General features: G+C 44.1%; 1 protein-coding gene across 3 annotated transcripts in view; it reads right to left on the bottom strand.

The window, feature by feature from the left end:
• Positions 1 to 14080, bottom strand: part of CHN1 (chimerin 1) — a 161454-nt gene that overhangs the window by 916 nt on the left and 146458 nt on the right. For all 3 annotated transcript variants that reach the window (XM_077319660.1, XM_077319659.1, XM_077319661.1), the window contains 4 exons: positions 11367 to 11540; positions 10565 to 10642; positions 9780 to 9917; positions 8146 to 8251 (listed from right to left, as the gene is read on the bottom strand). In XM_077319660.1, the coding sequence (XP_077175775.1) occupies positions 8146 to 8251; positions 9780 to 9917; positions 10565 to 10642; positions 11367 to 11540 (496 nt within the window). The remainder of the gene's footprint in view (positions 1 to 8145; positions 8252 to 9779; positions 9918 to 10564; positions 10643 to 11366; positions 11541 to 14080) is intronic.

Below are 14080 nucleotides of genomic sequence, written 5' to 3'. Positions count from 1 at the left end.
CAAAGGCGGTGACGGTTAAAGTGGGGAATTGCTAGCAACAATCTTGACCCCCTGAACATGGACATGAAAATTCAGGATGCCTGAAACTAAAGCCAGTTTTAAATAAAGAATGAAATCTTTATTTTTCTAACTCGCCTTTCCTGTACAGCTCAGGACGGGTAACAGCACTGTTAAAACAGCCAGTTAAAATCACAACATCCTGTAATTTACCCACTGCTAATAAAAAAGCAGACTGGCGTATAGTTTGCATGGGGCTTTTTACCCACTCCGTTTGAATAAATCCTTCCCGTCTATACTTAATTCGATTTCCATTTTGATTTTGGGTGCTTTAAATTTTCCCTCCAAGGAAGTATAGAACCGTGGATTCCTCAATGTGGACTCAGAAGAAAAAAGGAAATCACGAGGCACAATGATATAGGAGTCTTCTCTATGTTTATAGGTGAAAAGGTTATAACATAAAGTCTAAATGGTCAAACATATGATCAAACATAAAGAGTCAACCAAAACAGGATCCTAGCTTAAGTGACCCGCTTTCTGTTTTATCTTCATCAGTGGTTGCTCTTCCAATATACTGTCATAGTAGTAGTCATAGTATCACATTGGCAAAATGCTCATAATCGTCTGGGGATTTCATAAAGCGCCCCTCTGCAATATTCATCAGTAAGTGTGCAGCTTCCTGCTTTTTGCGAATTAACTTCCTTCTCCGTGCCTCATAGCAGTCTTCCCTGATTGACCAGGATTGTCAGTTCAAAGACTTTCTATTTCCTGGTTGCAAGGCTTGTCTTAAAGTGACTGCGCTCCAGAAGCCCTAACTTCTCTCAGCAGAGATTTGCCTATTGGATTTATTCTCCTCTGCTGTCTCCAATCCTCCCCCCCCCCCCCCAATTCAAGAAAAGAGACTTCTGCTGCACTTGGCTCTCCTCCACGCTCTGAGATTCCCCAATCAAGTGCAGAACACAACGAAAAAAACCAAAGTACGTGCAGAATCAACCTGGGAATTCAAGCTTTTGGAGCTGATCTTACTTCAGTTTCCAGTGGCAAGGCCAGCATTTCCTGGTGGTCCTTCTTGGCCTTGACCAGAAGCCTGGGGGAACAGTTTTACAGCCCCTGCGGAACTGGTTAAAGTCCTGCAGGGCCCTGGTCTCTTCTGGCAGAGCTTTACATCAGGCAGGGGCCAAGGCTGAAAAAGCCCTGATTGTGGTCAAGGCCAATGTTATCTCCTTTATGGGAAGGCGATTGTAAGCCGCTTTGAGCCTCCTACGGGTAGGGAAAAGCAGCATATAAGAACCAACTCTTCTTCTTCTTCTTCTAGCTCAGGGATCCTCAATACATGTTGATCTGATGATCTTAACATTCTTTGAGGGGGAGTACAGGGGAAAAGTTGTCCCATAGATATGCTGTTTCCAGACTGTTTAGGACTTTAATACCAAAACCTTGGGCCTGATCCGGTCTCCGATCTGGAGCCAATGCAGCTGCAAATTGTTGCTGCGAGGCTTGGTGAGGCTGCTGAGAAGAACATTAAGGGCCCCCAACCCCAAGCTACCATTCCCAGGGCTGCATAGATGGGAACGATGACCCTCAAGCAGTGGCCATAGGGTGGGTTGAGGGCAGAGCTGAGGTTGTCACTAAGGTCGTTAAACCCCATATTGTCTTCTTGCGAAGTTCCTTTAAACTTGAACTTTTGAACTATAGCCCTATCCAGGCATTCTTTGTTACAAGTTGATTTTCTTCCAGTTAGCTTTATTCTGGTCTTCAGCCACACTCGCTTTGAGATCTGATATAGGGAAATGTAGAATTAAGGCTAAGATCATATTAATTCGGGGAGAGATTGTGGCTCTGTCTCCAGATTCAGAGGCAGGAGACTTTGGGAACCCAGTACAGGGAGACTGCCTCAGGGGAAGGCCTAGGTCCCTGTGCCCCCATGGCGTTTGGCCACTGTGTGAAACACCATGCTGGACTAGATAGACCACTAGTCCAATCCTGCAGGGCTCTTCTGATGGTCTTCTTGAATTAAAAATCACAACTCCTGTTCTCCCAGTTCGCTCTGCGGGCATGAATCTGCTGGTGGTCCCGGGCCCCTGGGACATTCACCTGGCCTCAACTTGGTGGAATTGAGCACCTGGAAGAGCTAAGGGCCTTGACGGAGCTATCAAGGTTTTGCAGGGCCTGTAAGATGGAGCTCTTCCACCAGGTGTTTGGTTGAGGCCAGGGGAATAATGGGAGTCACGGACTGAGGTCCCGCCGAACGTTGAGCGCTGTACACCTGGGGCGGTAGATCTGAGCCTAACTGGTGTCTTTAGATCAGGCAGAGTTACTAGAAGTTTGTAACAGCTTACCAGAATAGAGGGTAACCGCCGGTCTTTGAGAGCCAGTTGGTGTAGTGGTTAGGAGTGCGGACTTCTAATCTGGCATGCCGGGTTCGATTCTGCACTCCCCCACATGCAACCAGCTGGGTGACCTTGGGCTCGCCACGGCACTGATAAAACTGTTCTGACCGAGCAGGAATATCAGGGCTCTCTCAGCCTCACCCACCCCACAGGGTGTCTGTTGTGGGGAGAGGAATGGGAAGGCGACTGTAAGCCGCTTTGAGCCTCCTCCGGGTAGGGAAAAGCGGCATATAAGAACCAACTCTTCTTCTTCTTCTTACTGCCATCTGGAGATTTATACGACATTATTGCATGTAATTGCAGTTTTTAATGTTTATGATTTTACGGGTCATATTATTTTTATATATGTAAGCTGCCTCGAGACAACTTTGTCAGGAGAGGCGGGATATAAATTAAATTATAAAATAATATTTTAAAAAACCTTCCTGGCATTGGGATAGATCTCTCCCAGCCTGACTTATTTTATAGCAGCTATCTCTCAGAGTAGACAATATTAATTAGTAAAAACCAATGAAGAAGAAGAATTGGTTCTTGCATGCCACTTTTCTCAACCCAAAGGAGTCTCAAAGAGGCTTACAAATCACGTTCCTTTTCCTCTCCCCACAACAGACACCCTGTGAGGGAAGTGAGGCTGAGAGAGCCCTGATATCACTGCTCTGTCAGAACAACTTTATCAGTGCTGTGGCGAGCCCAAAGTCACCCAGCTCACTGCATGTGGGGGAGCGGGAAATCAAACCCGGCTCGCCAGATTAGAAGCCACCACTCTTAAACACTACACCAAGCTCAATGTTCTGACTTAGGATAATGTAGCTTCCTAAATTCATATGAATGAGTGAATGAATGAGTGAATGAATTAATGTATGAACGAATGAACAGATGGACAGATGGATGTTATTGTTTATAACCAAAGGCCATTGCAATACATGTGCAGCATATACAGTTTACATGAAGATTTGATAAAACAATAAAACAGTATAAACAAAAGTATGGAAATAAGTCAGATCCCAGTAAGTCCCAAAACAAAAGGTTAAAAATATTAACTCTCTGATGAGGTAAGTCTGACTTGAATTTCCCTGGCAGCCAGTGCAAACGACAACACATTATAGTCCCCAGTAACAGAAAAGACCACATTATCTTTGTCAGTGTAAACATTTTGGCCCAATAGAAACCTACTTATAAATTTTGTCCTTGGTTCTACATATCCTAAGTTCATAAACTCTACCATATTTATTTTTGTTATACCGCCCATTCTTTACAGCTCTGGGCGATTACTAGAAGATAACTGGCTGTCTGCCTTTAGCAGTCTGGGTGCATCATCCTTTAATTAATTATGGGCTAAGCAAGCGTGACACAGTGGCTAGAGCAGCCTTTTTCAACCTTTTGACCAAGTAGGAGCCCCTGAAATAATTTTCAGCCTTCATGGAGCCTTGGAAGTGACGTGAGTTGGCCATGCCTCCCTGCTACACATCCCAGAAGTTAACAGGCGGGCAGGCTCCAGGAGGACTCTGCGGGGAGAGACAGGAGGCAGCTTAAGGTGGCAGCAGGCAAGCAGGCTCCGCCTCCTCCCAGGCCCAAAGCTCACACTCGGGAGGGGGAGAGGGGGAGCCATGGAAGCGGCCAGTTTCCTAACTTGTGGCCATGTCTATCAAGGCAGGAAAGGAAGGGCCATGGACCCCCTCCAGAGCTCCTGCAGACCCCTGGTTGGGAATCTCTGGGTTAGAGTATCAGACTAGGAGCTGAAGACCGAATCCCCTCTCGGCCACAGATCTCATTGAGTGACCTTGGTACAGTCACTCCCTCTCAGCTTAATCAACCTCACAGGGCTGTTGCTGTGAGGATAAAATGGAAAAAAAACAATGTGTGCTGTTTGGAAAGGAAGAACAGGATAAAAATACACTACAGTAGCGATCCCCAACCTGTGGGCCGCGGACCACATGTGGTCCTTCGACTAATTGGAGGTGGGCCCTGAAGGACGCCTTCTCCCCCCCCCCCCGGCCCTTTACTTCATCCCCCCCAGCCCTTTACAACACACTTCATTGTTGTGGCGTGTCTGTATCTTATTTTGAAGGGATGTTTAAACATTACCATAGCGATCAGAGAGCATTAGGGCAGTAGTTGAGAGTAGAGGAGTAAACTACCCCCCTCACCGGGCCTCAATAAAAGGCGTTGAGTGGTCCCCGGTGAGTGGTCCCCAGTGTTGAATGGTCCCCGATGATAAAAAGGTTGGGGATCACTGCACTACAGTAAATACATATTATGAATGACCTTGGCATGATATTACTGTTCTGGTTGCCATGCTATTTCATTATTGTTATCTGTTATATTGCTACATGTTCTATGTATCTGCTCTGCGATGTTTTATGTAAACTGCCCAGAGCCGTACGGAAGGGCGGTATAAAAATCTAAATGAATAAAATAAATAAATAATAAATTGCCTAGTATAAGCTGGCCATTTTCGACTTTTTGACCATGGGGGAACCCCTTAAACTATTTTTCAGGCTTCGAGGAGCCACGGAAGTGATGTCAGTTGGCCACACTTCCCTGTCACAACCCCCAGAAGTGACATGTCACCGGAAGTGAGATCACTACCTGCTATAACAGGCAAGCTCGAGGAGGGCTGGTAGGGGAAAGGAAGGAGGCAGTTTAAGGCGGGAGTAGGCATGCAGGCTCCGCCCCCTCCCAGGCTCAGAAACCACGAGGGGAGGGAGAGCAATGGGAGTGGAAGGTTCCCTAACATGTGGCCACGTTCATTAAGGCCAGAGGGGAAAGACTGCTGACCCCCTTTAGAGCTTCTGTGGACCCCTCGAGGTCCATGGACTCCTGGTTGGGAATCTCTGGCCTAAGCCATCCCACAGGGTTACTGAGAGGTTCTATGCCATTAAAGATACATTAAGTTGTAGGCTGAAAGTCCTTAAGGGAAGGTGGCCACGTGCCTCTACTCTGCCCAATTCTCTTTTCTCACTGGAGAAAACAGTAAAATATAACATGATGGGTTTGGAATAGCGTATAATTGTGCGGCGTAAGGAAACCACAGTTAAAAATAACCACATACAGTTTAAGAATTTTTTACTATAAACAACAGATGTACACGCTCAAACACAGCTATATAAACATGCTATATAGAGCTACGTATGCAAATGCCATACGTTTGCAACTGACTTATCGAGACCCCAACATGGGGCTTTCAAGGCAAGCGAGAAGCACTGGTGTTTTGCCACTGCCTTCCTCTCTGTGCCGCCTTCCTGTCCCCCATCCAAGTACCAACATGGCTGAGCTTCCAAGATCCGAGAAGTTTGGGCCATCCCAGGCCACATCCCTGTATCTCATTAGCGATACATTAAGAATGACTCCCTCCAGCTGCTGTTTCTAGGAAGCAACCCACACACTTGAGAAGCTTTGATTTCCTTTTATGGCCATTAATTATCTCTCTCATTAAAACAGATTTCCATTTGTAAATTAGTTTATGAGCTGATTTTTTTAAAAGGTCTAACATGCATTACTGATTTATAACTGAAAAAAAAAATCTCTCTCTGGAAACTCATAATGGACTAAATATCCATCGCTGGGTAAGGGATGAATTATAAAAACAAAACACGAAAATTATTTTTCCCCATTAAGAGGCACGATTTTGTCCCCTGCGTTAAGTTAAAACCCTTCCAGATATCTGCAATGCAGTTAAGAGTTGCGAGTCAGTGGAAGCTGTCTGGAAGGCACCCAAGCTCAGCAGCCTCTATTTATAGAGACTCCAAATATACTAATTTGCTGGCTGACCAACCAAACTGGAAAACAAGGACTCCATTAATGGATCCGTCAACCCAACAGCTCTTAGTGAGCCTGCCGATAAAAAGATAGAAGCAGCCATGAGGTTGGGTAGGTGAAGTGGATCTGATGAAGGGAGATTTGACACTCGAATACTCATACAACCCCCCCCCAAAAAAATCTTATAGGTCTCCAAGGTGCTGCTGGACTTCAATCTAGTTGAAGCAACTTCTTGCACGCAGGTACACCTGAGAAAATTCTGTGCTCATCTCATAACAAAGCTTGTGGGCTTCTCAGAATCTTTGGAAGCACAACAAAACTGGCACATTCAGCTTCCCATCAAAATCTGTCCGTCTGTCACTCCCTCCCTCACTTGTTTATTTTTACTGTTTACGATGCATTTCATAAATAAAGCACATTTATAAACCAAAAGAGCTAGTAGAAATGATGTTTGCAAAGACTGGTGCCTCAAACTCCAGTGTTTCATTGGCTCCGGACGAAGAAACAGAAAGAAGCTCCAGTGAGAACTAAGATGGGGCCTGATGATTACACCTTGAAACTTTTCCCCAAGTTGCATTGGTTTTAACAATAAAGAGCAAAGCACAGGGTTAACTTTCTCATGGGATGTAAAGGTGCTAGACTTTGACTGTTTCCGCACTGGTGAAACCATTCAGATATGCATTTTAAAGGGTTAACTTTTTTGTCTGTTTCTGCACTGAAATTTGCTTCTTCAGGCACAGTCCTGAATTGCCCTCACTTGCCCCGCAGCAAAGGAATCCCTAGGAAACCAAATTTCATTGTTTCAAGGGACGCCTAGTGGGGTCTAATTACACTGCCCAATGTGGAAATGTGTGGAATCAGATTTCCCCCCACACCTACCATTTTGAGTCTCCTTTCCTCATTGCTGCCATCCCTCCTTCCCCCTTCTTTCATCCTCTCCGTCCCTCCATCCCAAAAAGTGCCCTTTTTTAAAGAAAGGGGTGATCATGGTATAATGCTGTTTCTAAGTTTTTAAAAAAGCAGTCTTGCAGTCTTGTATAGCAATGTTATAATGTTATAGCATTATAAGGTTATAGCATTATAACCCAGGCAAAAAAGAAGATTAAAACAGATTTAGTGAGTAATGGCCTATTCTAGGCAAACACACATAAAAATGAAAATGTATGGATTAAACAAATCTTAAACCAGGTAAAGCTATCCCCTGTGCAAGCACCGAGTCATGTCTGACCCTTGGGGTGACGCCCTCTAGCGATTTCATGGCAGACTCAATACGGGGTGGTTTGCCAGTGCCTTCGCCAGTCATTACCGTTTACCCCCCAGCAAGCTGGGTACTCATTTTACCGACCTCGGAAGGATAGAAGGCTGAGTCAACCTTGAGCCGGCTGCTGGGATTGAACTCCCAGCCTCATGGGCAAAGTTTTCAAACGGCTGCCTTACCACTCTGCGCCACAAGAGGCTCATCTTAAACCAGGTAGAACTCACTAAGAAGTGCAGGTATTGGTTCATAGTTGCAATAGAACATACAAGCCCATGTGGGATGGCTGAACCTCAGGGCTCTCTTGCTCAGAAATCAAAAGCGACCAGCCTCCGTTGGTTCTCAGAGGATGATGGAAAGTTCATAAGGAGACACAATTTGGAAAGCAAGTATTCGCGCACACACAAAGAAGTCTTCCCTGATCTCTTATTTTAGTGTCCAGAAGAGATGAGAGAGGATGTGCATCTGGCCAGTGATTTAGCATATTCTAAAGCAGGGATGACCAAACCGTGGCTCTTGAGATGTCCATGGACTACAATTACCATGACCAATTGGCCATGTTGACAGGGGCTCATGGTAATTGTAGTCTACGGGCACCTGGAGAGCCACAGTTTGGCCACCCCAGTGCATTGTGTACCCAAGTCAAATAAAATATTAATCTTATGTAAAAGTTGGTTGATAAGTATGAATTTGCATGTGTGCACACGCACACAAAAGTCAGAGTGATGCTCCTGAGTCCCATACCTTTTTAAATGTGCCATGAGATACCGTAACGTTTCACAGTGTGCTGGCGGAAGCAGTTTCAGGGCTTCATGAAGTATTTCCAGCTGTTCGTCCGGATCCACGATTTCTGAAACAGGATCATGACAGTTAAGATTACATTAACAAAAGACTCTGATGACTCTTCTTAAGGGCAAGAGACTGCATTCTGTTTTTGCCGATGGAGGTGGACTTCAATAGCTATTCATTTGTTGTTTAAAGCAGTGGTCCCCAACCTTTTTATCACCGGGGACCACTCAACGCCAGGGACCACTCACCGGGGACCACTCAACGCCTTTTACTGAGGCCCGGTGGGGGGGGGGTAGTTTACTCCTCTACTCTCAACCACTGCCCTAACGCTTTCTGACCGCAATGGTAATGTTTAAACATCCCTTCAAAATAAGATACAGACACGCCACAACAATGAAGTGTGTTATAAAGGGTTGGGGGGATGAAGTAAAGGGCCGGAGGGGGGGGAGGCGTCCTTCGGGGCCCATCTCCAATTAGTCGAAGGACCACATGTGGTCCGCGGCCCACAGGTTGGGGATCGCTAGTTTAAAGCATTTATAACGTACTGCTGGAAAAGAACAAGAGTCTAGTAGCCACTTAAGACTAACAATATTGTGGCAGGGTATGCGCTTTGATACAGCAGTGATACACAACAGTGAGCAATGATTTTAAAAAAATCTATGGAGCAGCTTGGTGTGGTGGTTAAGAGCAGCGACCTCTAATCTGGAGAAACCAGGGTTGATTCCCCACTCCTCCACCTGCAGCCAGCTGAGTGACCTTGGGCCAGTTGCAGTTCTCGCAGAGCTCTCTCGGCTTCACTTATTTAACAGAGTGTCTGCTGTGGGGAGAGAAAGGGTAAGCCACATTGAGACTCCTTTGGGTAGTGAAAAGTGTGGTACAATAAACAGTTCTTTTCTAGTCCTACAGACAGACTAACATGGTTATCCATCTTGAAGATGTACCACTGTACCTACTTAGCATCCAACTCCTGCTTTACACAACGTGGGTCTGAGAAGTGAGAAGGCAGATTTGCTTTTGTTTTAATTTCAAGGCTAGAATTCATATCAGTGCCACTGATATGGAATTCTGCAAGATGATTGGCTTTTGAATTAATTTCATCCCATTGGTTCTGGTCCATCCCTCCAGGGCAAGAGAGAACAACTCTGCTCCATCCTCTACATGGCATCCTTTTAAATACTTGAAGATGGTTATCAGATCCCCTCTCAGTCGTCTCCTCTCTAGGCTAAACAGACCAAGCTCCCCCAACCTTTCTTCATACGTCTTGGTCTCCAAACCCCTCACCATCTTTGTTGCCCTCCTCTGGACACGCTCCAGTTTGTCTACATCCCTCTTCAACTGGGGTGCCCAAAACTGAACACAGTACTCCAAGTGAGGCCAAACCACAGCAGAGCAAAAGTTCTTTTCTCATGACTTGAAAAGCGACAGCCTGGCAAAATGTTTTGCAGACTGCCTGTATACCCCCTTGAACTGCAAGTAAGTAAAACATATGGGAACATTTGGCAACTTTGTTCTTGAATAAGACAACATAAAGCACTAATAGGAAAAACAAAAACTTTCTCATGGAAAAAAAGATTCAATTTAAAACTCACTTGCAGATTCTATAAACCTGGGGTAGGCATCATATGTGATGAGAGGAATTGGCAAATCCCTGAAGTACAGTTTAAGTGCACCTGTGATAATATTGATATCTTCATATATATTCACAGAAATGTCTGCTTTTTCCCCATCTGTGCAGTAAAAAAACAAGGGTGGGGGGGAGAGAAAGAATGCAGAAAGATAGGCTAGTAGTAAATGTGAAAAGTTAAATCACTGCTTTTTAAGATTCAATACCGCCATAGTTTGTACATATGATACATATACAGGACCACATAATGGCCAATATGGGGTAGATACTGGCACACTGCCACATTCTTCCCTCTACCCTATATCATGCTGTTTTCCCTCAACAAGAACAGCCTGCTAAAGTCACGGTCAACTTATTAGACCAAACTGAACAGAATAACAAGCAGTTTGGAAGAAAGGAAAGGAGACCAAAATTCTATTGTAGAAGACATTTTTACCACAGAGTTTTTGCCCAAATATCAGAGCGACACATGATACTGTCACATGATGCCATCACTTGAGGCACACTCCAGAAGGGAAACAGCCACATTGCTGGTGGCATGACCTGAGCCCCCCTGACACTCCCAGTAAGCCCCTCCCCTGCCAGTTTTCAGGAAGGACCTGGCAGCTCTATCAACAACTTCAATAAAAACCGTAAGAAAAATACAAACATTCTATGAAACAATTTAATGCACTCGAGCATGAGTTTGGGCTGCTGATCTAGATTTCAGCCAAAATATTGAATGTTAACGTTTATGGCAGAAAAACATACCTCGGTCAAAAGCCATTTTGACATCTTCAATTAATTCACTGAATCCAGACACTCTGTAGAGTCCTTCAGAATTGAGTCCTGGTGAGTTACGAAACAACAGCAATCACGTTAGATTAAGCAATGTTTATCTTTCTGGCCACCACAATCTGCACCACCAGCGATGCATATAAATGCAAACAGGGGTTTTAAGACCTCATTTTTCATTCTAAACATGATTTAATAGCAAGCCCTCACTCTTAAGTAGGTAACATTGTTATGATCAGTACCCAATCATTTTGTATAAGCATATTTATGTTAATGGACCCCAGAACATGGAAGATGTCACCAAATTGCCATGGAATTAAAAAAACAAACCACTCACATCAGTATACTGAAATTGATTTGCATATATTTAAATATCATAAGAGCAATATTCTAGCCACAGTCATTATTACAGAAGGAGAAACAGAAATTACCGGGGAGCCAAGCTATAAATGCCTATTTTGCTAGCTGTTTTTCACGCACAAAAAATATGGGGAAGAGGAACATCTGTACAAATAAATACAGGGAAACGCTCCATAGCAGGAAAATACATTATCCAGAAGCACTGAAAGCAATATTTCTGCATTCAGCCACACAATATGAGGGACTCAGCTGAGTCATAACATTCTTTCATTAATGCAATGCTACACATTAATAGTTCAAGGAAAACAGGCCCTTACAAATAAAGCTTCTCTGCCCTTCCATTCTGCTTAAACCTCAGCGGACCCAGGTTAATTAAAAGTTATGAACACGGCAACCAAACATGGGGAGCATGGCTTACCTCTAGATTCAATCTCCCTGATGCACATGTCTACCACCATTGGCCTTTTTGTGAAGTGCGCTTTGACTAGCGTAGTCAGATCGCAGCTGTATACTTTTTTGACATGCTTCAGGTCTGGCTTGCAGTCGTTGGGGACCATCTTGGAACACTGCTTGTGAACGTTTAAGCCACAATCTGAGGGGAGACGAGGAAACAGAGGAGCAAAAAAAAAGTTTTATCTTGCAATTTAATGGCATGAGATGAGTACACATTATTCCTGAAGAGCCTGGTTCTGTGAAGACTCAAGCCCTGAATCTATGAGATCACCTCTTCCTCTATACTCCACAAAAAAGTGTTAAGATTGAGCAATCAATGTCTGATTGGGGTCCCCCCTCCAAATAAATAAAAACCAGCCTCGACCAGGGCTAGGACTTGGCCCTGGCCCAGGCATGGTAGAATGCTCTTCCTGAAGAGGTCAGGGCCTTCTGGAATCTTAAACAACTCCTGAGGTACTGTAAGATGGAGCTGTTCTGCCAGGGCTATCGTTGAGGCCTGGAAAGAACATCATAGACTCTGGCCTCCCTGCCTGAGAACATAGACTCTGGCCTCCCTGCCCAATAAAAAAATCCCTCCAAGTTCCGGCCAACCCTCAGAAAGGTTCAAATCATTAAGAGGAGGCGGAGTTTTAATCTTCACATATTTTTAATGCTTGATTTGTATGTTTTTAAGTTTGCTGTCAGTCGCCCTGAGCCAACCAGGGAAGGGTGGGGTGCAAATAAAACAATTACCGTATTTGCCGGCGTATAAGACGACTGGGCGTATAAAACGACCCCCCAACATTTCCACTCAAAATACAGTACAATGGGCCACCATGGGCAGCTATGTCTATCTCTACTGAAGTGTACCCGGCGTATAAGACGACCCCCCCACTTGGAGGCATGTTTTTCAGGGGGGGAAAGTAGTCTTATACACCAGCAAATACTGTATTCGTAATTATTTAAAACAGATTAGACAGCATGGTGTAGTAAGGGTAAGGGTGACGGACTAGAGTACAGAGGACCCACATTTGAATCCCAACTCTGTCATGAAACTTGCTGGGTGACCCTGGGCCAGCCAGACTCATTCTCCCAGACTCACAGAGCTTATGTGATGTGAAAATCGAAGGGAGGGGGACAACGTACTTGGAGGAACGGCAGGATAAAAATGTGTTAAATAAATAATAAACAAAGTTTATATGTAGAAGGTGTTAAAATAACCGAATAACCTCTTGGTTAATTTAACCTCTCTAAACCTCTAAATCTGCAAAAGGGAGCTCCTCCACCTGGTATTTGCTTTAGGCCGACTAGCCCAAAAACACCCACTGCCCCCCCAGACACCCCCTCCCATGACCAAAGAATCTGACCAACCCAAAGCTGTGTCAATGTTCCTGTTAAATATTGTTCTGGTTAACATGTTATGATTGTTATTATTTGTCATTTGTTACATTTGTTATATATTGTTATATAAATATTAGTTATATTTGTTGCAGTGTTCTGTGTAATAATGTTATATGTTATATGATGTTACATGAAAACTGCCCAGAGCCGTATGGAAGGGCGGTATAAAGATCTAAAATAACTAAAATAAAAATAAATAGAATACCCCTCTACTGCTCGAGAGAACACTGAGTTGGTTGCGGATTGTTATTAATGCTGTGTGGGATGCTGTTGGGATGTATTTTATTATATTGGGTTACGGTCTTTTAAGGTTTTAATGTTTTTAATACTGCAATTTGAAACTGCTGTAAGCCTCCAGGAGTGGCAGGCTAGAAATTGAAGGTATAATAATAAAAAAACTTTCCCATCCATGATACCTCACCTGCTCTTAATTGGAGATGACGAGGACTGAACCTCCTGCGTACAAAGCATGTGCTCTCCCGTAAAGCTACACCCCTACCCCTATTTTTCAAACGTCCTTGAATGCAAGTGCGGAGCAGAAAACTAATTATCTGCATTCAACATCTGCCTCCAAAACTAAGCTACCCTCGATCTAATTTTTAGATGCTCTGGAATTCCGCAACGTGCAGAGATGACACTTTCGTTTGATCCTATTAACAGATGGTGCTCCTCTTCCGCGCATGACACGGCGAGAGAGCGTCAGAACCCCGCAGATAGATTCTTTTTTTCAGATAACGCCGAGCCGAAACGTCTCAGATAAGCTGCTCTTTCTCTATGCTAGGAAATTATGGGGGAAGACTTAATATCTGAGACCAGGAAATATCGATTCTAGCACACTCTGCTGAAAGCTGAAATAATGAGCTTTCATTAATGCATGAGCAAACACCAAGACCGTAAGAGCTGTATATTAAAGGTGCCCCAAGAGGGCCCATTTCAAATATTTGCTGAGAGTACAATAAGCAGAGCTGTCACTTTCCCTTCTATTCCTGATTTGATTTTAGTTCACTCTAACCTTCTTCTTGCTTTTAATTCACTGGGAGATATACCTGCTGAGCCTGCTCTATTTACAGGCATCATATGTTAAACACAGGACTTTCTCTCTTTTAAATAAGTTACGCTAGGGAAGAAGTAGGTATTTTGTCGCTTTTGAGACACAGAAGAACTAAAAAACACAGATTTCAATGTTGCTTTTAAAAAATCCACCTCGTCGTACAGTAGTTTGTGAGATCAGAAATGGGAAACACAAACGAGGCAAGTGTACCTGACAAAAGAAAAGTGTCACATTTGACCCCTTTGGGA

Source organism: Paroedura picta, chromosome 2 (genome assembly GCF_049243985.1).
Source record: "Paroedura picta isolate Pp20150507F chromosome 2, Ppicta_v3.0, whole genome shotgun sequence".
NCBI lineage: Eukaryota > Metazoa > Chordata > Lepidosauria > Squamata > Gekkonidae > Paroedura > Paroedura picta.
Note: the sequence above shows the minus strand (reverse complement) of the source record. Positions and strands in the feature narration are given on the sequence as shown.